The following is a 23,404-nucleotide window of genomic DNA, read 5'->3' on the forward strand; positions in this document are numbered from 1 at the left end:
TGAATGATCTAAAATTTACATTAAGTGAAATGATATCTCTTTTATAGACGCCAATTAATTAAATACCAGGATCCTTAAAGCAGCTCTGATACATGTTTTTGTTTTATAAAATAAAAATATGAAAACAAAACAGAGTTACCAGGAGGACGACATCAGTGAATTTGAGTGTGAGTCATCGAGAGGCAAAGGGTGAGTCTGTCAAGGTGGCATGTCCTCCGAGAGGGGACGCATAATATGCTTTAATTAAATGTAATAAACAGTGTGTGTGTGTGTTAATTTGTTTGTGTGTGTGTGTGCATGTGTGTTTGAGTGTGTGTGTGTGTGTGTGTTTGTGTATGTGTATGTGTGTGTGAGTGCAGATGATTTGTGTCATTCTAGAAACAAGACCACATATGGATGGAGTTGTGCATTCATATGTGGCGTTTGTGCATGACTAGGTGTATGAGATCATTTGTGCATGATATTGGGACATGTTTTCTGTGTGTAGTGTGTCTGTGTGTGGTTGTGTGTGTGTGAAATTCATGCTGATGTCACACAACACTCAACACAGCACTGTCACTTAATAAACGCTCCTTTGCAGAAAATCACAGGGACATGATTCACAAGAACCACTGCTTTGATGCAGCTCTACAGATTATATAAATAAATGTACTTTAAATGCACACAAAATGTACTGTGTATACACATATATATACAAGTATATTATACACAAATATATGGTAAATGGACTCTTTTAATCTCATTTTATTCACCTTTTTTACCATGAGTAAGTTCTTGTATTCACAGAAATAACTTTGCGCACAGTGATTTGCATTTTGTCCTTTTAATTGATTTCTTCTGACCAGGAACACTGAACAGATTTCAGATCAACGACAAAACGTCACAGTCGATACAACATGTGAAGAATGTGTCAATACTCAGTCGGCATTCAGTACAAATATATAAACTCTGTGCACGTTGTCTGTACAGATCAGGTTCAGAAAACAAACAGATACAGAAACACAGCAGCAGCCACAAAACAAACAGGAAAGAAAGATTGAAACGAATCAGACAAACAAAGGAAATCAAAAAACATTGAAAGCGTCTTAGCTGACTATTCATGCAGAGATGATAAAATCAAAAGGCTTAGAAAAATACAAATTGAACGAAAACTGGATCATTTCTGTGTGGTTTTCACCAGAGACCAGGCAAATGAAGAAGTGGACTCAGAATTATTTACTGCACAATAGAGAGACAGGAGGTGAGCTGAGATGACACAGGTGGGATGGATTGAGGGTCAAAAGATGAAGGAAGGGTCATGGGGGGGGATGGATGACGTGGGGTAGGATTGTGGTGGGGAGACGATAGGGAACGGATGTAAAGAGCTGCTTATCTTCTGTATTCAGATTTAAAAAGAAAAAGAAATTAAAGAAAAACAGATATTCAGTGGTGTGTGAAACCAAGTTAGAGTGTAGCGGAGTGGATGAGGCCTTTTTGGTGCAGGAACAAGAGGATACCTGTAGGCGTGGCCTCTTCCACCTAAATCAGAGACTGAATAAAGATGAAGTCACAGCTCCACTTTCCTACAAACACAAAGCCAACCGGTGATCGTGGAGTCAAGTCACAGTGTCAAGGTCACGCAGATGTACGCGCTCGACCAATAGAGAGTCCGTCTTAGCTGTCAATCAAGATGTTTGACCCCTTTTTACATCACTAAACAACTTATTAAAAACCAAACTTATCAGAAAACAGGAAACATCTTTGAGACAAATATATTTGAGGTTTATTTTGATTTCCCATCCACTAACATGGAGGAAGCAGGGTTTACATCGTACACTGAAGCCACATCAATTGTAATTGATTTACTCTGTAGACGTCAGAGAGATAAATAAGTACAAAAATGAAAAAATTTCATTGTCTACATTTTCTTACATTAACCTGTTCAAATATTTATAATCTGATATATCAGGAGTATTTTGGATTGATCAGCTAAAGAAGTTTTATGGGGAACATTAAATTGATGTTTCACTTACGGGAAGCAAAATCAATTAAAGAAATGAAAACAGTAAACCAACAATAACTTGATCTATGTGTCGTTCTGCTGGTATAAAAAAAAAGTTTATCTTAGATCTTTACTTTTACAGCAAAATTGTGACGTTGTAATTGGGCTAACTTTTTTTTTTGGCAAGAAAATCAGTGTCGAAAGTTCTCAATGTGTGAATGAATGAAACCTTATTTTAAAACATCTACTCGGCCAGCAGATGGCAGCCTAACAAAAACAGATGACTTGGACTGGAGGGGAAATTAGTTTATGTTTTAAGTTGGACTTGCAAATATCAACATTGTGAGCGCAGGCAATCCAATCAACTTTCATAGATGAGGAAAAGGTCAGAGGTCACAGTCCGTCTGGTTATCTACTGCAGTGGTTGAGGTCTCTGATGTCCTGAGGTCCGAAGACAGTAAAATCAAACAAGCTTTTAATTCAATGGAGAGATAGAGACAAGAGAAGAAAAGATACATGGATAAAGAAAAGGGGTGAGGTAGAAGGAGATGAAGTTGAAAAATGGTAGTAAAGGACATTTTCACATCGTCCGGCCAGAAATCGTCCATTGATGTTTCTCTACTGTGTTGCATCAGTCCTGATCCAAAAGACTAGGATGTGCCTATAAATGGTTAAATCTCTGATGTCCGTCCCAATCTTTGTGTCCTCGGTAAAGTGTCCACGATGGAGTAGCTTCCCACATGAGTCAGTAAAAGCAACACTGAGCTTCCACAACGTCGCTCGCAAGCTGGAGAATAAAATCCTCAAGAGATAAGATTCCCCACATGGAAGATAATCCTCACACAGCAAAGTCTCCGTACCCGGTCGGGCAGAAGGCGGCACTGCGGAGTGTGTCGAGGCAGTTGACGAGGATGAGGGCGCCGGTGAGGTGCTTCCACCTCTTGGTGATGGGGTTCCTCATCTTGTCCAGGCCGACGTGGAGCTCCTGGATCACGTCGCGGTAGCTGTCGCCGACGTGGGCCGCCCACGTCAGGAGGAAGTCGTAGGCGGGCTTCCACATGGACTGAAGGAGTCGGGTGGAAGTAAGAGAGAAAAGGAAAGAAGAAGATTTAGTAAGTAGAAGGATGTGGTGCAGGTCAGGGAAGAAACCATTACATTTTGGGGCAGATCCAGTTCACAAAGGGGATCCAGGAATGTTTTTTTATAAACCATTGTATAATACCGTCTCACCTCGTTGTCCAGCAGTCCGTTCTTGTCGCGGTGTGGCGCCTCGTACGCCTCCATCTGCTGCCTCGACACTCGGGCCAGTTTCTCAGCCAGTTCCCTCCACCGCGCCGCCACCTCCACCGCTGTGGTCAACAGGACGAAATCCATGACCAACCGGGCAACCAGACCCTGGCAGTCCATCTTCAGCAGCGCCTGGCAGGTGGAGGAGAGAACAGGCAGGAGGGGAATGAGGTTTGGATTAAAGAAAGATTTTATTCATGATATGGCAGAACAATATGTATGTAGACGTGAAGAGGTGTGATTCAGAGTTTTCACTTTAAACTGGGTTAGAAAACGAAATATATAAATCCATCCGCACAAGCACTTTTAGTCCCCTTTCATAATAAAACTCCTTTTCTCCATAACAGCTGCATTAGTATGGACAGGGCGTAAAACAAAGAAGTATAGATTAAGCCTAAGATCCCCAAGAAAAGAGAGAGTGTCCGTTTCCTTGCGGCTCTCTGTGTCTGGCAGCAAAGAACCCCCCCCCCCCCCCCCCCCCCCCCACACACCTACAGAGAGGCTGAGAGGTATCACCACAGGACGATGCAGCTCTTTGAAGCTTGTGTACGTATATGTGCGTGTTCCAAGATGTGAGAATCTGCAGTAGATGACACATACACACACAATCACTAGTCATTCTCCAGTGAAATGAAACACCTCAGTGGCCGTCGTGCGCCTCTTGCCTACATCGTATTTTCCACTCAGCTGCTTTTGTTAATGCTCTGTATTTTTTAACCCTGATTTATTCAGGTTAGATGAGTAAGAGCGTATTCACAGCGGCAGCCTGGGGGACACAGCAGCTCACAGGAGAGGGTTAAGGATTAGATTCACCCACTGTTTGTCAGAGGAAGCCGTTTCTTCTCTGTAACAAGAGCACCTGAGGTATTTATGTTTGCTTTTCTGCCTTTGGGACTAGTTGAAAGACAAACAACTAATCTCAGAGAGGCTGTCATGATTTTGAACAGAATAAATTAATGAGAATTAGCCGGATAGGTGAGAATTAAAATTACAACCCTTCATATGCAGACTTTATTTTGAAAATAGGCTTCCTGCTCTTCTAAATGGGGTTACTTCTGGTTTTAAAACTCCAAGATGGCGCAGGACAAGATGCCGAGCTCGCGGCTTCGCAACCGCAGCTTTAAAGCCCCAGGGTGACGTCACGGTGGGTATTAACTACCTCTAACTGCTCCTCCTTTCTGACCACCACAGTTCTCCCCCCCCCCCACAGCGCACACTCGGCTTATTAATGGCTTCATCAGGTCGGATGTATGTTGAGTTCAGTGGTGCGTGAAACTCCTCATCTTCAGATGCGATTTGTCTTAGTGGCCTTCGGACAGAGAATACAAATAAAAAAGATGAATCCTGAACGCAACACAATGTGATTCATCCCATCGGACCACTGATAACTCAAATCCACACTAAACATCCATAAATCATAAATCCATAACATTCATAAATCAGGCAAATTCATAATCTAAGGCTGACCGGCACATGATAATAGATCTTATTCAGTTTGAATGGAGCTGCTCTCATCTTTAATATCATTTCCAATCATTTTCTGCTTTGGGAATTTTATTATTAAAGAATATGCTGATCTCTGGGTTCCATCTCCAATGGAACCCAGACAATGTTTTTTAAAAAGCATCTCCTATCACATCTGCTTTTGATTAATTTCAAGTTCTTTGCTTTCATGAATAATTTCAGCGATAGCAGGGTTTAGAAGCACTCTTAAAAAAAATAAGTGTTCAGCGCCAGGCCCCTAGAAATATGTAAAGTGTAAATCAAATAGATTCTGCCCTTCCTTCACCAGTGGAGCCTCAACTTAATTTAATTGAGCTTGAGTGGTTTCAACAGCTTCAGCCTCCCTGTCTGTCAGCTGCCGCTTCAAAGCAGAGCGCGCACACAAACACACACACAAAGACACACACACACACATACACAAACACACACACACACAGAGACACGTACATACAGTCTCCTGACCCAACCACTCTAATCTGAATCAAAAAGAACCACCTTTTCTGCTGATTTCTCTCCATCTATCCAGTTCAAATTCATGGGGAGCGACAATATGTGAACACAGTCACAGATTGCAATGAACTTCAATGACATACTAGGAAAACAAACACAAGGAATATAATGACAAGAGAACCTCATTAGTACCAATCGAATTTCCTTTCTAATTTATTGATGAAAACAACGGCGGATTACCAAATGTGCAAAGTGGGCATGTGCCCCGGGCTCTAGAACCAGTGGAGTTCCTTGGCCCTAAGATTTACTATAACATAAAATTTGGTTTAAGATTGATTACGGAAATACCTGTCATTTATGTAAAATCCTACACATTTACATACTTTGCTGTACATGGCATGTAGAAAATACTTTAAATGGCAGAAAATAGTGAAATATAGCTGGATATTTAGCAACGTACATTAATGTGCGAAGTATCATCACAATATTTAAACCTTGAATCTACACTTTTGTAAACTGCAGGTCCGAAAAACGTTCTCTTTTTGTTTGAGTCATTCTTTAAAATAAACCCCCCAAAAAATTGTAATTTCAGCTTTTGATTTCAAAGCAGTAGTCTTTGTTTATCATCTATATTCACCTCTCTCTCTCTCTCTCTCTCCCTCCCTCCCGCTCTATCTCTCTCCAACACCTGGCTGTCGAGCACTTTGGCCTTATACCGTGATACTATGACGTCTGCTGATTCAGGCTTCAAACACAGGTTTCAGGCTAAATATAGAGCCTGGCCACGCTATACACACACACACACACACACACACTTGAGCCGCCTACTGTCTGGAGATGAGCATGATGGGTTCAAATGCAAATCAGGAGATGTGCCCTTTAAGCCGGAAGGGATTAAAGTCAGGTGACACAATAAGAAACAGGAAGGTATTTTTGCTTCAAAATAAAGGTCAGGGGTTCAGGACGAGCCCGTAGGCACAGTCATTTAAAAAGCTGTAATAGGAATTTCGCTTTCTGTAGAGCTGCACCAGACGGTGATGCAGGGTAGCCATCACACACAAGGACATTTAAAAAGTTGATGTTTCAGTTCCAGTTTGAGTCATATGAACGGACATCAGGGAATATTCGTTTCCCTTGGGAGTGTTTTGGAGAATAAGAATTGACTTTATTTTACTGGTTAAGAGATATTCTGCCAGAATGCCATCAATTTGAGTTACAGCTGCACCGGCATCATGTCGTCCCCTGTTTGCTGCCTGGTTTTGGTCGATGATTCCACATTGTTAACCAACAACATGTCTCTGGTCTATTAATAGAAAACCAGCTGCTCCGTAAGAGACGAAAGTGTCTGAAAAATAGGAGATAGTGGCAACACGCAGGACGCCCCGGAGCAGACGGACAGACAGAGCTGACAGCTGACCGGGCCGCTGTCAACTAAATGAGCCTCGCTTCCAAAATACTCAGGGGGGGGGGGGATAATGATAGTGACAGGTAGAAAACAAAAAGAGACCAAAAGGAGGAAAATATGGGGCAGGAGCAGAAGCAACAAGGCATCAAAATGTCCTTTTAATATTTATTTTTTTAAATGCAGTTGTATGTGATCACTGTATTCATGAACTATGTATTTTGATGCTTTTATACTATACCAACATTTACATATGGACAGCAACACCCCATAAATGTACAATTATTGCTTGATGAGCTCTTGTCCCTGCGGAGGTTGAAAGTTTCTTATGTGAGTAGCTTTGTGCTAATGTGGGAGGTAAACCAATGGCAAGTGTCTGAGAATTGACCTCAGGAAATCCGATGCTACTTCTGAAAAAGCCAATAACAAAAATAGCCCAGAGGAAGAAATATCTGAAGGGTAAAGAATCATCAGGCGGCAGGGAAATCAACTCTTCAAACAAACACCTTGAAACTCCCACAACTCCAGTGCTTTTTGTCTGTAAGAAAGAAAAAAGCACTGGAGAGCTTGAGCCAACATTAGGATTCAGGGTGGGAATTAAAAGTGATGTTCTTCATGTTTCAACAAACGGCTTAATTAACAGTCTAGAGACGAGTGTGCATAATAAAGGGGCGAGAACAGACAGGAGACAAATTAAATTCAAAAAAACAAAACTCACTAAATGAAGAAGAGAAGAAAAGCAACCCCATTCATCATCGTCCATTTTGCTGACACACCACTGCTCTGTCTTTAAACTATAAACTTTAAATGCTCGACCTGCTGCTCTTGAGGTCAGACTCTGGATCAGTCGTGGAGCAGTTATAAGGAATCAGTCAGATTTCTAATAACTAGTCCTTTGTGCAGTTTGGACTTGTCTGTTTTATCATTTTTAACAATCTCAGCCCTAACTCTCCTTGCTCTGGCTGATCGACGGCGGATGATCTTTTGTTTCATGGTCCAGTAAACCTGCAGCAGCCAGGTCAGAATAATCAGCCTGGCTGTTAAATATTCATCGCAAAATTAACATGCAGTTTTTTTAATTGGCTGTCACAGAGGATTGAGGCAGCTGTATACATTTATGAAGAAGTCTAATTGTCTGAGCTGCTGTGGGTTAAAGTTAAAGGCCTTGGTTGTGGATGGGAGTCTACTAGCGGGGGATTGATTACGGCCTAGGCCAGAGTGATTCACCTCGCCTCTCTGCGTGGATCTATTATTAAATGACACTCTCCTGGCCTTTCAGCCACAGACAAGCACAGGGGATGTCTTTCTCATTTTGTCCTCTGCCTCAGTAACTGGAGCCGCCGCGTTAAAAGATCTGCCGGGGCGGTGTCAGATGCCCCGCCTGGCCTCCAGCTCGGTCCTGATCAATGGCTGCTCGCATTTCACATGGGAACACCTGTCTGCTGTGGTGTGTCTGAGAGGTGGGGGACGTGATGAGCTGCTCTGACGCTGAACAGGACTTATTCTGCTACAACACATTTTTGTTTTATGTTCCAGACTGTTTACAGGGAGATGCATCAGTGAATCTCAAGTGCAGCATCTCTCTCTTTTAGCAGAACTTAAATTTAAATTCTATGCCGTGCAAAAGCTTTTACTTTAATACCTATTCACTCACAACAAGTTAAGCTTGTTGCTTACATTTTCAATTGTGTTTGACGTTCCTACTTTTACTGAATACAACTAATCCTAGCCTATTTTCCACCATCGGGGTATTTGGAGACATTATGGTCCTGCTGCTGTATCAAAGTCTCACCTGAAAATTCACCCCATTTTAATATTATTATCGTTTAATTACCAATTAAAAAACAAACTTCAGAATCAATCATCACTAAAGCCAGCCGGCAGGGGGCGATCAAGATGCTTTGGCTTCACTTCTAGGGGCTAACAGGTCGTCCATATTGATAAACAGTCCACTCCTTAATGTGCTAGTTCAGGACGCGAAGGCTTCACGGCCAAAGACACAGAGACTGTTTGTATTGGTGGTGTTATCTGGAAAGATCAGCTAACAACCCGGGGCAAAACAAATTAATTAAATCAGCGAAATGAGGTGAGATAGATCACTTTGTTCGATTTTTCCACTTGAGTAGAATGGTCCATCCCATCTTTAACTAACACCTCTCAACAAATTACTAATGCAAGTTGTTTGGCTCTTTGATTTCAATGTTTGTCCTCTGTTCCTGAATTAGACACTTATTTTTAACATTTTGCCAAGTAGTGGATACGGGCCGAGCAGATAAATGCCACATTATTAAGAGGAAACAATTGTTTCCTAATCGTGGATTAAAGCCTGAGGTTCTCACTATATAAATATTTTACTGAGTAGGAATTATATAAAATGGGCTGTTTTGTTGTGGAGGAAAACTTTTTGCTGTGATTCTGTATGACTCACCGAAACTGGCTGTATAGCAGCTTGATGGCAATTTAGTGATCTGGGGGAAATGTTGCAGGACTCAGAGATATACAAAAACACTTTCACAAAATGGTTTGGAATAGGTGAAATACAACAACTAGCCGATAAGTGACTTTTCACAGCAAGAGAAAATGGATTTTAGATTTGTCTGGAAATCCAGGAGAGAAAATCAGTATCACGTAAATACATATAAATTACAAAGGTATTACCAGAGTCAATTCTGAAGACAAATGTCCCAATAATTCAAGGTTAAACGCGACGCCAATCTGTAGCTGCATTCAACCAGGAAACATTATACAAGGGGTACATTTAATACAAGTAGAAACCCTGTTTTGGTCCAACGTTTGCTGAATGTCCTCTGAAATAGTACCACTGTGTGGACAAATTCTTCCATCAAGGTCAACAACACAACTTTCTACATCATTCCCCGGTTTCGATAAAGAACATCTGAAGCCACTTTTACAGCCAGTTCAAGGTGGAAATGGTTCACTGCCTCGTGTGGGTGGCGGATTTAATCAGTGAGGCTTCATCCATATCATTTTAAAACATAAACAATCTCAGTCCAAACAAGTTTTATCTCTGTATCAGTAATAATCCCTTTCAAAACGAACACACTTAAGAACAGAACCATTCACGAACACTGAGAACTACAAATAAGAAACAATGGTGAAAAGTAAAAGCATGGATTCTTTCCTAGGACCAATGGCATTCTGAATAGTATTCGGGGGAATCTCTGTATCTATACAAGTGTGTCCTTGTTTCACTTTCTTGTAAATATCAGCAACAAGGAACTTGGCTGAGTCAAGGATGAAACCAGTTAGGAGACAGTAAAGAACACTGCAGGATAAACAGCCTCTGCAGGAGGAGTACGTAGTCGCCAGAATAAATTCTTTTTTATGAAACATAAAAAGCTTCCCTCTTTAGCTTTAGACTCGATGAGATTAAGGGGGAGGTCACATGACTTAGAGACAGGGGGAGGCAGCCGCCTGTGGATTGTTACGAGTAACAGTGTGAACAGCAAATAAGTGCCACTCTCATTTATCTTCACAGCTACTGTTTAGAAAGGCACTTTACCCCCGGCTGCTGCTGTCGCTGCCAGCTCGAACCCGTGGCCACAATGAGCATATCAATGCACGCTTCTTCAACGCTGCCTGGATAAACAGCAGAAGTCAAATGTATTTTGCGAAAGTACTTTTGAATAATGGCATCTAACGAGGGGAATGTCTCAGGACTGTTTTTTCTTCCCCTCAGGGTGCCAGCGCTGTCGGAGAAGAAAAACACACCGAGGCCTGTGTGTGTCCATTTGACAAAGTTGTTTTCGCTCCAACTCCAGATGTTAAATTTTATTCATGTGCTTTTCCCTTTATAGGCTTTTCTCCCGCAGCCCTCCTGCCCCTCATTATTCATATGATGGCTGTTCCCGCTATGAGCCGCCTCGGGCCGAACACCAGTTGTTTAGCATTCCGGTACGACAACGTAAAGATTCAAATCCTGACCCAGATTGTGTCACATTGGATGCTGGAACTACTTCAGGGATCCAGTGAGACAAGTTTCATTATTCATTGCATGTTAACAAGAACTGCCAGAGACATTGTTCTGAGAGCCATCATGGTTACAGTGGACTAATAAATCAGGCACAGGGCGACTATCTGTTTGAAATAGGATTTTTGTTATTTGCAGCTTCAACAAGGCTCAACTAATGACGCAGCGACCAGCTGAGAGACACTGATAGAAGTTTTCTCTTGATCGCTTCATAACGTACATCATTTAAGCTGCTGCGGCAGGGTCATGGTATAAAATGTATCTGGGAAGTAAATGATTGGAAAGTGGAAGTGACTATTAGGGCCTTGTGTAACGACATTCTTAACACAGTTGTAAAACAGTTGCCCTTTCTGTTTCTCCTCCAGCATTTCTTAGTCAAAAGACAAAGATTAGACAAATACAACTGGTTTGTTTTAGGTGCATAACAATATGGGAGAAAATACAAAAGGATTTCAGTCAAGTCAAAGAATCAAAATTAAAGGCTTATGCCGAGTCTGTGGAATCCCTTTGTGCTAATTGATTGTTACCAATATGAGAAAATATTTGTATTGCTCAGGATTAAAACATTGTGACTTAAACTAAAATATTACTTAACAAACCACTTTCTTCTTACCATCATGAGTTCCCTCTGGAATGACTTTCTCTCCTTGTTCTCCATGTTGATACACTCCTCTTTGAGTTTCTCCAGAACTGACGCCACACGCTCTGGCTCATTGTCCAGCTCTGTCCGGCAAAAATAATTCAACGGCAAATTCCCATAGCCCAGGGCATCTGCAAACGCTCTCCAGTTTCCCACATTCTCCATTAAAACCGTCCTCACAGTTGCATAAATGTATGTAAGAAATTTGCAAGGCTTAAGGATCTGCTCCAGTAGGATGGTGGTCGTCAGGTCTGGGCCACACCAATAAATGGGCTTGACCTTACCCAGAACCAAAACGTTTTTGGCATGGACAAGACCCATCTTCCCCTGATAGTATCCAATGTACCACTCTTTGGTCCGCAGCTGCCCTCGCAGTTTGATTTTCTCCTCACTTAGCAAAGCAATAACATCCCCTTTCTTGTACTCCAACAAATAGGTGCTCTTGTTCTGCCTGATCACCGTTTTTATCAACTTCCCAAATTTCAGGCTGGTAATGCACCGGTCCTGAAACTTTGGGTATTTGGAGGTGGCAGCCAGTGGTGAGAGGACAATCTTATCCACCTCTTTCTTTTTCAAGAACCTTCTCTGACTGGATGTCCTCGCTCCAGTCTTTGGCGGTGGCTGTGGCGTTTGGACACAGAACTGGGTGATAATACAGTCCAGGGCGTCCTTGACTTGAACCCTGAGAGTGAAGTCTGCGATGCTGTCGGGGTTGTGCGATGTTATCATGTATTGAAGCCTGCTGACCTTCCCCAGTTTGACCTGAAATCCCCGAATCAAGCCAGCGCCTTCGCTCGCCTTCACCTGGTAGTTGGACATGTTGGAATACAATCCCACCTGGAGGTCCTGAGGGTATCCCAACACATACTGGTGCTTCCCCCACAGCTGAAGTGCCACTGGTGGAGTTGAACTGGCCTGCCGGCCCACCCCGCTAACCAACAAGGTTTTGGGGGCACAGTCGTGTCCAAACATGGCCACGACTGTCTTGAAAGAAGGGTGGATGTGCTTGGGTCCATAAACACCCAAAGTGACTTTCCTTTGCACATGGTCCCAAACAGTCATATTGTGGCTGAGATACTGGGACTGAGCCACAACAGCAATATACATGCAGGGTTCTAAGCTGTCCAACTGAACCTGGACTGTTTCCTCGTAAATGTAAGCGTTAGGAATCGGTGTGTAAGGCCCCTCTTTGCAATCGCTCCGAACACAAAGCACTTCAGCAGTGTTACAAGTGTCTTTCTTCACAGTTACTGCTACCGTCATCTCCAGCGTGATGAAGGACTTGGTCTCCATGTTGCTGAGCTTTATCTCCACCACAGGGCTCAAAGTGGAGCAGTGGTCGGTGTTAAGCTCCAGTGGTGGGTCCAGTAAGGCTTTCATGGAGATCTGTTGGTGTTCTCCATTGCTTACGTGGCCCTCGGGGATGTGCACGCTGATATGGGTGTCTGGAAGCTGAACAACTCCCCCATTACTGTCCAACATGCAAACTATGTTGGTTTCCACTGGCTGTGTCTGACCCCAGCCGGGACTTTGGCCCAAAGACTGGAGGTCGTGACAAGACCTGGCGAGCTTTCTGTGGTTCAACCAAGCAGTCCTGAAATCCTCCCTGCTCTGAAACTGCTCCGGTGAAGGAGCCTTAAGGCCTGTGAAGAATCCCGAAGATGGTAAGGTTGGATCAGTCTGTGCTTGCAGAACAGACAGTTCTGAGAGACTATGAGAACGTTTACTCCTGAAAAACGGATTATCCCTGTGGAGGTTAGGTACAACTTCCTGGTTTGGGCTGGTGAGGGTGGTGGTGTTAACATGGCAGCTGCTGAACCCATTCATTGAGCTAGTGTTAAAGTTGGAGCAAGATGATGGTGAGGCCAAAGCGTCGAACAGAATAAGGTCTGCTGAGTTCCTTTGACCAACGTCTTTGCAGTTTTGATCTAAAGAACAGATAAGTGGGTTCACAGAGAAGGGGCTGTTGTTGTAAATAGGGGAGGGTCTAACGGTCACGCCTGTCCACTCCCCCAAACCGCCAAACTCCTTTGACCCATCCTCGTATCCTTCCCCAAGACTGTCGATCATCCCGCTGTCGCTAAGCGAAGAGTTCCTGAAGTTGACCGCTTGGACGTAGGCGGCTGGGATGTAGCCCATCTCTGTGTTGTTGTGGGCGTACCACCACTCTCCCCCTGATGTGTCCAGCACATAGAGGCGATCGCCTTTGGAGAATTTCAGTGTGGTGAAGCTGTTTGGGCAATAATCCTTTATGGCAACCACTTCCTGTGCAGCTCCAAAGGAGGAGGAATTGTCCAGCCTTAAGGCACTGGGAGAAGGCACTGGAAAAGAAAAATATATATCAGACCAAATCACAATTTTAACTCATAAAACTATTAATCATGGTCTCCTATTTGTCTTGATTGCAGAGTGTTTGTAGCTTGTTTGGACCTATTTTAGACAAGTGCACTTAATCTGTCACTGGCATATTATCATCAACTTCATCATCTGAAAGCAGCTACAACATTTACAGATCACTGGTTAAATGTATGAGCAGATGAGCGGCACAATTTCCTATTTTTAGCCCGCCTCATTGGCGTATATGGAGCATGTAAACAAAGCGCTAATTCAATCGCTGAAGTGAAAGACCCAAGAACAAAAACAGGATTATGATTAATTTATGAATAAATAGTTGATTTGCAAAAGATGAAAAGCAAATAATTCAAACCGATTCTTTAAATTCTAGAAATATTAAGCAATTAACAAATTGAAACAATATTTAGATAATAAAGCCTTTTTGCATTATTTTATATATGAATATGTGGCAAGATGAGATAGAAACACTGACCTTTGACATCGTTGAGACTGGCCCCAGTGACCCCTTCACTGAGGTCGATGAGTGTCCCCTCCGACTTGCAGCGAGGGAGGACGTGGTTGTTGTTCGTTACTCTTATGATTCGATGGGCAGCCATAGCTGGTACTTATCGTAGCATTCTCTCATTGGCAGCCTTTCATCTGGAAAAGGAAACAAACACAAAGGATTTCACGCTGGAAGCAGCCAACAAATACTAAACACATCTGCATTCAGCAGTCTGGCTGATGCTCCATTATGGAGCAAACTCCAAAAGCAATACTGCAACGTGAAGCGTCATTTTCTAGATCAGTAACATAATAAACAGCAGCAAAGGTCAGAGCGCACTGCAGAAAATAAGGTTGACAAAGGTCACTTCTTTCTTTGAGTTCTGAAGGTTTTGCTGAGGAGAGAAATGAGCTCCCGGCTGAACGTGGAGACATTCTATCCAAATCGATGCAAAGAACGCAGAGAGAGAGAGAGAGAGAGAGAGAGAGAGAGAGAGAGAGATGATTCAGTGGAGGAGCAATCGAACGGCTACATAGAAACAGAATCAGAAGAGATCTAAGTTTTGAATTAAAGTGACGATGGTCAGAAACAGTGTAAAACATGAGGAGTGAATGTTGTGAGCAAACTTTTCTATTATGACATTACAGTTCTTAATATGCAGCAGTAATCAAATCTCTTAGTTAACATTATCCTTTATTTGTATGAAAACACAAAGTCGGAAGACGACTGTAATCTGATTAAAGGGTTTTGCTCCAAAAATGTTGTTCCCTCCAGTCGCAGGAGACTTTATTACTCCAACAGGATGTGGCAGAGCGGCGACAGCGGGAACGTTTGCATTTGCACGCTAATTATGCCATTTTAATCTTATTAGAGGCAACACAGATTGTGGAAGCGGCCATGTAAATTTCTTTCACTGATCATCTTAATTAGAGCTTCATCGTTTGGAGCCAAATTTTCCCCAATAAAATATTTTTTTATTCGTACGCAGTCTGTTTTCAATAAATCACCATGCATCCTGTTTTCAGTCAAACCTGAGAAAGCCACCCAGCAAATAATGAGCTATTATTAGTAAGGTTGGATATAAATTATTGAGAGTCTTTCAGCGTTGAATGCAGAGATTTTAGTCTCCGAACAGCTGGTCAGGTCTTCACACATCCATTCAAACAGCCCAAAAAGAACAGAAATAGGTCTTCACTCTAATTAAACAGTAATAAGGCTGTTGCTTTTTGCACCAGCTTATACCCATCAGTCAGAAAACAGGGAACTAATTCAAGATTTCAAGGGTTGGAGATCCATTTTCATTCCATTTAAAACAAATTGTGATAGGGAGAATATTCCCATTCCACGTTACTTCCCCCGAGGACAACTTTTATCAGATGAGATGGAGGAAAAAAGTTCCACTCCTTTTCCTTCCCTCAGCAAAATGGTCAAGTACACTGAGCGTCACTAATCGCAAAAAATTAAGAACAAAGTCTATTTGCATCTGAACATGAGCGTGAAGATGTCACAGGACGATGCTTTTCATATGTCAAACGAAAACATGGAACCACAATAAAATAGTTCCCAGTTTGGCATTGTTTTTAAATGCACTGGGCTGATCTATTAATACTTTGGTGGAAACAATATTGAAATCTGTTTCTGATCCCTTCCTCCTGCTGCAGCCGAGCTGAGTTGTCCTTGTTTAATGGCTGCATCTGTTCACCTGGGAGCTCGTGCTGGAAGCCAGTCAAACTCCACCGAGGTGACATTTCATTCTCATCCTGCGCCGTCTCCCCTCGTCAAGGGAGCGTGTCACCCGTCGATAAAAAAAAAGAAAAAACTCCTCCCGCTTGAAAGTGAGCACTTAGCAGGCAGCCGGAGCGAGCCCGCAATCAATAGCAAGCCGACAGACAAAGACACCGTCCCCTGCTATAATATAATGCCGAGGTGATCCCTGGTAAATGCAGCAGGAGGTGAGGATGGATCTGACAGATGCGGGGGGGACTGGAAGCTGCTGTTCTCTGCGACAGGAAACGCAGCAGGAGGCTGAGAGCACACTGGATTCCTCCAAACGACCTCTGCGGATCCACAATCAGCCTCCTGGAAGCTGAAACCTCCCGTTATCAGAGAAAACATCTCGGCTTGGGGGGGAAAGAGACACCAGACCCAACTCTCTGACCACTTTGTATCTGTAAAAAATAGGACTTTTACAAACCGGATTCTTCAGCTAACACAAAGTATATATAGCATTCTGAGGAATGAACTCCATTTAACTTGTTATTTACCTCATATAAGCAGGACATTTCATTAACAGAGAAGGGAAATGCTTCAAAAGCTTTCAGGGCATGTGCAGCAAAAAGCTGGAGGGCTTGTGGGTGAGCCGTTCTCAAAATATGTAACAGGCATATTTCTTTAACCCGCTGCTGCACTCAGTGAAATGATTAACTTGTTTCAGTCAGGCTGACATGATAGAGGAGTGGGGTGCACGGTGGGGAGTCGAAAGTTTAATTAGCTGAGAGTCAGCCCGACCTAATCCCTGGATGAATGTTGCTTTAATAACAATTTCCAGCAGCCATATGCACACAGAGTTTATCGCTTCCCCATCGCAGCTGTTTAAAATGAGCAGATTGCAGGATGGAGAATGAGACACGCGGTGCTGCTAACATGTGGCTGTAAAACAAAATCTATCATGTCAAAGATTAAACTAAATCCCTAGTTTGCGATATCTAAATTTGATCTAGCGCTGAATTTTGTCTGTCAGCGTTCAACAGGCCGTAATCCTGCATAAAGGAGGGAGGCTGAAGAACTGAAAACTCTTAAATCACAAATCAAACAAACCAAAGTTAGCTCAGCCTGAGTGACAATTCTGCACTGTTGGTTTAAGGAGATTGTTCCCAAAATCTACAAATATTAAAAGCAAATAGACAGGTTTTGAAATCATAGATACAAATACACAGGTTTTTTCACTCAAAAAGTTGTTCTTTTTCAACCAAAAAGACTGTAATACTGAAAAACTGAACACATTCTAAGAAGAACATGCAAGCAAGGTTTATGTTTTTAAATTATATGGGATATGAAGGTAAAGGACCGTTGTATTTGACCACTAGGGGTACTTTTTAGGGGCCTAGAAACAATCGCATCTTCACTTCCTCTAACCGGAAATGAAGCCAAAATATCCCTGATATATGCGCTGCCATCTTATGCCAATGACATAATGTCATAAATTGTCTCTCATGTACAAACTACTGCAGCTGCAAGTGTTTTTTGAACTTCTCTCTTACCAATGTAAGGAATCATGGCGGCAAATCTCCTCTGCAAGTATCTGCATCTTAATATCTATGAGAATATGCATTTTGCTCTGTCATTCCTCAGATTGTGATGGTGTTCCTCATATTTGCAGCTTTCCTCAAGGAAAGCCCTCATTGCTGATGTGCCTTTGATTCAGGAGACGTCTAATAAATCAAAGATAAAGCTGTTACTAATTTAGAAAGAATGATTAAAAATGAAGAGCAAAGTTTTCCCTTGAAGCTGACACTTCTTCCTACTCTGGAATAAAGAATATGATGTCATAAACCTGCCTTTATTAAAGGCTCAAAGTTATGTTTTGTGTGAGGTAAAGAAAGACGTTCTATTCCTGCAGTTTTATTACATTACAGTTTTTCTGTTTTTACCCTGCAGACCTGCTGATACCTGACCTGCAGAAACAATGAATGAATAATAAATAAAACCTTCCACTTGGCATGTGGTCAAGTACATTAGTCCGCGGCGCTGCTCTGCCCCAGCTGCATCGGTTCATCATCACAGAAATTCATCCGAAAAGTTATTACAAACTGCCGTCGCTGGCCCTCGAGGTAGATTTACAGGTAAATGAGCTTTAGTGCTGCTTGCACCTCGGCACTGAGAAATTCTTCATGAGAAGAAAGGTTAGGGCTCAGGAAGAAGAAGAGGCACTTAGGAGCACGTCCGAGGGTCAACTGCAGGCCAGCAGGTAGTTCTATTTGCAACATTAAGCTCCCGACTGCTGTAATTTAACTTGCAAGTCTCTTTTCGAAGGAAAAAACGGCCGGGAAAACGAATCACAAGGAACGATGTGATAAAACGTCTTTCTGTAAATGGACTGAGCCTGATAAGAGTCTGTTAATGTCACGAATACAAAAGGTAAAAGCTAATAACTGTCACATTGACCAGCATTTATAATCCCATGAAAAGGGCTTAGCAATTAAGTGTGATTTTAGCTCGTCATGGTTGAGCATAGATGTGATGCAGCGTGTAAGACATTTATGTTTCACTTTTAGAACCTGTTTTCTTTCAGCTCCACTTAAATTTATATATTTCACTTAAAGCCAGAGGCCAATTCAATTGCCAGGTTTTCAGGGACATCATCTTCTTTTAAAACACCGTTAGATTTATATTTGCATGTTTAAGTTTTCTACCTTCGAGGCAGCCGTTAGTGGCGATGCAGCTGACAACATGACGGTTTTCATTCAATCACAGTGAGGTCGAAGGGAAAAATAGAAGTTTTCTGGTGAATAGCACGAATTTGATGAAAATTCAAGCCAGAGAGGACCTTGTCTTAGAGTCCTTGAAAGCAACAGTGGAGGCAGTAATCAAAACAGTCCCTGCTCACTCTGGAAACATAGTCCTCACACTTTCAGCAGGATCAACACGTACAAATACAGGTTTTATAAACATGTTCAAATGTTACGATAGGCAGCTTAAACTGACTCGCGATTTGTTGAGCACATGCATGACTATTGTAGATAGGTTTGGTATTAGTTATTTGATGCTAAATACATCTTTTTTACAGACATAAAATAGACCTGCAACAAGTAGCCACGTTAAAGAAAATGAGTCAAAAGCATGTGAAAACGGTCAGCTATTAAAATTAATATTTGAACATATTGTTTGCATGCACCTCAGACTGAAGCTCATCGGATGGTGCTCAGGCTTCAAAATCCCAGTGGGAGCTTCGGATTGTGACTTTAATCAGCTCATTATACTTGTTGATGAGATTATTATATGGTCTATTATAACGTATCTGTATAAATATATGTAGATCAACAGAGCGTGCAGAAAATAAGATGTCGGTAATGTATCGAGAAAACGATATTGAGGAGTAGTTTTAGAGCTACAGTGTAAGGGACTGTGTGCTGATCCAAATCTGTGTGTGTGTGAGTTGTGCTGAGTGGCCTTTCATTACAAAATGGAGTGCACCTTCACGTGGAGCTGGAAAACGATGACATGCTAGTTTTCAGGCTTAGCCCTCAGGGGTGGAGACAACAGCGTGTGTGTGTGTGTGTGAGAGTATGTATGTGTGTGGGTGTGTGTGTGTAGGTCGGGGTATTAAGCAACACTTTCACATCAGTTTGAGGTCATATATTTGTATCAAAGAGGAGGGTATGATGAAGATAAGAAGTGAAGAAAGTATAATATTTGTTGGAAGTGGAAGAAATAGAGAAAAAGTAGTTTCATGAAGGGAAGAAAAGTTGGAAAATTAAAGAAAGTGGAGGTATCCGGAAGAAAGGGAGGAGAAGACAAGGAAGGGGAGCTGAGGAGAGGAGGGTGAGGGCAGGAGAAAAGGATGATGATGAGAAAGGAGAGGGAGAGAAGAAGGAAAGTGGAAGCAGACATGTTGAAGGGAGGAAAAAAAGAGAAGATGAAGAAGGCGTTGGAGGAAACAACAGTAAAGGAGGAAAGATGAAGTAAAAGAGGAAGAGGAAGGAGGAGACAGGACAAGAAAAAACAGAAAGACTTGTGGATGAGGAGAAGGCAAAAGAGTTGCTAACTGGTCAAACAGTTCCTGACATACAGAGTGTGTGTGTGTGTGTGTGTGTGTGTGGGTGGGTGTCTGCCTTAAGACAGAGAGAGAGGATTTACAGCTTATCAGATGACCTTATTGCCACGTGTGTATGCGCACCTCCTCGTGCGCACATGTGACAGGGGGCCGCTAATTGTCAACTTATCATCTCTAGTCGTTTTCACCTCCATCTGCTCCAGAGCTCCCGACAGTAGCTGCCTGTGTGTCTATGCTAATTTAAGAATATCCATAAATATTTAACACTCTACAGTTAACATAAAGAAATGAGAGAGAGGGAGGGAATAAAAAAGAAAGACTGGACGGTTTTCGGTTAACACCTATAATAAATACTGGGGAGATAAAATAGGAATATTATAGTAGTATAACAAAAAAAAGCAGGATAAAACCCTAAAAATAATGGTAGGGTTAATTGTAAGAGTGCGACTTCTACCCAAAGTTCAGGCTGAAGAGTTTTTGCTTGGAGATTCAAGAACACCCTTAGAACGCAGTGCTGGGAGGCGGGGCTAAGACACGCCTACCAACACACAGACATCGTAAACACACGCATACAAGTTTTGCTCGGAATATCCGACCCCCTGAGTCAGAAGTTGCAACTGGAATGTCACCTCAAGTCGGAATTTCGACTCAGAAGGTCGGAATTCCAAGATTGATTGCGTGATTATTATTATGCCTGAAATATACTGCGTTTCTGCTAGCAACAGATAGCTGTAAACATAGTGTCTGGGCAACTGGAACGCTATCAACTTGTGTTATCTGGAGGTGACGTCACAGTTTTTAATTAGTTAATGAGGGAGTTATTTCTCTCCTAATTGCAGAGACTGTTAGGTTTCTCTATAACTTTTTAACGTCTCGACCATAATATGTTAGGTGCCTTGAGATTATGTTTATAAGGATTTGGCGCTATACAAATAAAATTGAATTAGCATCGACAACGCAAACGTCTACTTTCTCCTACATCACACACAATACCCACAAGGCCACCTTCTTAAAGGGACAGGCTGATAACACATTCATGAGTGGTCACTTGTGGCTGTGAGTTGTCCAACACACACACACACACACACACACACACACACACACACACTCACACACACACTTGACTTTATGTAAGAAAGGTCCTAGATGGTGGCCTTTCAACCCATGAAAGTGGATTTTGCTCATAAATGATATCAAAACCATATTTCATAATAAAGCAGACATGTGATTTAGTTTACAGCTCAATAGACAGTATCACATAATAATAACATTTATCATTTCCCAATCACCATTAGAACACATGCAGCAGAAAGCATTAAATAGACAGAACGTGGACTGTGTCTAACTTCAGAAACGACACACAGGCTAATAACGAGCAATCATCAAGAAAGGAATAACATATTATATATTCATTAAGTAAGGATTAACATATTATACATTCATACTGCAGAGACGTGAGTGGAGCCGAATTTCCCTCCACACGCTGTTCTGTGAAATCAACAATGAAGCTGAGGTGGAATTTGGTTTCAAAATAGAATTAGGATGAATAAAGTTTAAATGTTAATGTGAATGTGAACTGACCTCTCGCTGGCTGGGAGCCTCGGAGACGCTGATGGAGACCCCGCGGTTACTTCTCCTTCCTCCTCCTCTCGGGTTCTACTCCCGTCATTTGTCTCCAAGGTGGAGAAACACGAACAGTGGAAAGAAAGAGGTGAAATGAAAAGAGAGGAGGCGATAGTTTCCAGTTCCCCAGAAGTTTCTCAGCGGTGACAGACGAAGAAGAGACGAACAGCAGGCGATGCTTCTCCGCTCCGGGCAGCCGGACGACTGGAGGAGGAGGAAGAGGAGGAGGAGGAGGAAGAGGAGGGCTGGCGTGTGGGGTGAAGAATGGTGACGTCACAGAGAGGGCGGAGCCACACACACACACACACACACAAACAAACACAGAGTTGCATTGACTTTACTCATCACTTCCTAATCTTCTGATTGATTTACTGGAGAAACCCACTCAGCAATCAAGTAATCTATTACTCATTACTCTATTAGTTGTTTCATAGATTGTGTGTGTGTGTGTGTGTTTTAAATGAAGGCTTGTATTTTTTATCAGAGCACTTTTGCATCATGCTCTGATAAAAACTTTTCCAAATTGCTCAATTTGAGGGATTTCACTTAAAGGGATCGTTCACCCAAAAAATATATTTACCTAACCACCAGCAGTTTTCTGTGAGGGAAGGTGCAAGAAACCACAACATTTTTAAACCAACACATCAAAACTCGCTTCATTTTGATCGCACACAAGCTAAAATGATGCTTCAGACTCCATCGGGTTCATCACGAGTCACATTGTAGTGGCTGTAAAAGAAAAACCAATGAGTCGTGTGACATCTCTCCTGCAGCATTAATTTAAGGCCACCTTATCGCCTTACTTGACACACAGAGACTAATGTGGTGTAAGCCGATTCCTCCTCCACTCCCCTGCTGCTCCTCTCCCTCGCTTCTTCATCAACTTGTCAGGACACTGTCACCATCAATTAGGGTGGTCCCGCGCTAATTGAATCTTTCACTTCGGCACCTCTCAAAAACTACTTTATTTGGGAGAAACAGGATTCAACGCTACAAACTGCAATGGAAATCAGGTTTTACCACTTTGGATAAATTTATATTTCACTTACCGGTTTTTAAATAAACACCATAAACCTGCCTTTGGAGAAAATAATGACCAAGAGGCTTGTTATGAATTGTTCTGCGTGCCGCACAGCCTCCATAAATAAAATTGAGTGGAGATGAAATGGCTCGTGCAGCAGGACGCTCCTCAGATTAATGAGGCTCAGTTCATTGGGAGTTTGGTGATTAAACGCCACCGGGAGAGCAGGAAATCCCTCCGCAGCTGCCGGGGTCTGTTATGACAAATAACATGGAGCGGTGGAAGGATGTTCTTCTGTCTCGTGCATGTTTAAAAAATTCATGAAATCATTTCCAAAGGCTTTTTGAGAGTTGATATAATTGGTTTCTTCCACTTAGAAATACAGCTTTCTTCTGTCTCATAGCCCCCCCTCCCCCCGCTCTCATCTCATTGACAGTGAGATGTCCTCTCTGAAGCTGAGGGGGGAGGCTCCCTCGTCACCCCCTCCACCCTCTCATTCCTTCCCCATGTCAACCACATCACCAAAGCAGTTTTCTGCCTGCTCAGTAACATGGCCCCGTCTCCGACCCTCACTGTCACCTACTGCTGCCCAAACACATCAGACTCGACCACTGCAGCAGTTTACACTTCAGTGCCACAAACAAGGTCCTTCACAAACTACAGTACTCTGCCCCTTCTTACCTGTAGCCGCTCAACTTATCCCATCACTCCTCCATGACCTCCATTGGCTCCCATTAAAATACAGGATACACTTCAAGATTGTACTCATCACCTACAAGACCCCTCAACAGCCTGGCACCTGCCTCTCCGACCTCCTCCACCAGCACACCCCCACCCGACGCCTCAGATCTACTGATGCCCACCTCCTTCAGCTGGACCTGATTCTAATAGTTC

At 42.5% G+C, this 23,404-nt stretch overlaps 1 protein-coding gene across 1 annotated transcript; it reads right to left on the reverse strand.

The window, feature by feature from the left end:
* Window positions 1–315: 315 nt before the first annotated feature.
* sh3bp4a (SH3-domain binding protein 4a) lies at window positions 316–21,583 on the reverse strand. The gene is made up of 5 exons (XM_062380156.1): window positions 21,448–21,583; window positions 14,082–14,248; window positions 11,228–13,575; window positions 3,212–3,400; window positions 316–3,044 (listed from the first exon to the last, which is right to left on the reverse strand). Exons 2-5 carry the CDS (start codon window positions 14,203–14,205, stop codon window positions 2,820–2,822), a joined length of 2,886 nt encoding a protein of 961 aa, XP_062236140.1. The 5' UTR covers window positions 14,206–14,248; window positions 21,448–21,583; the 3' UTR covers window positions 316–2,819.
* Between the last annotated feature and the right edge of the window lie 1,821 nt (window positions 21,584–23,404).

The sequence above is a fragment of the Platichthys flesus genome, chromosome 22 (assembly GCF_949316205.1).
Source record: "Platichthys flesus chromosome 22, fPlaFle2.1, whole genome shotgun sequence".
NCBI lineage: Eukaryota > Metazoa > Chordata > Actinopteri > Pleuronectiformes > Pleuronectidae > Platichthys > Platichthys flesus.

What these genes read in the sequence shown, in the direction of transcription:
- sh3bp4a (XM_062380156.1), bottom strand. Translation starts at nt 14,205, where the DNA reads ATGGCTGCCCATCGAATCATAAGAGTAACGAACAACAACCACGTCCTC. An exon ending in CAGTCTCAACGATGTCAAAG is followed by an intron (nt 13,576 to 14,081) that starts GTCAGTGTTTCT and finishes TTTCTTTTCCAG; the next exon opens with TGCCTTCTCCCAGTGCCTTA. An exon ending in TCCAGAGGGAACTCATGATG is followed by an intron (nt 3,401 to 11,227) that starts GTAAGAAGAAAG and finishes TCCACCTGCCAG; the next exon opens with GCGCTGCTGAAGATGGACTG.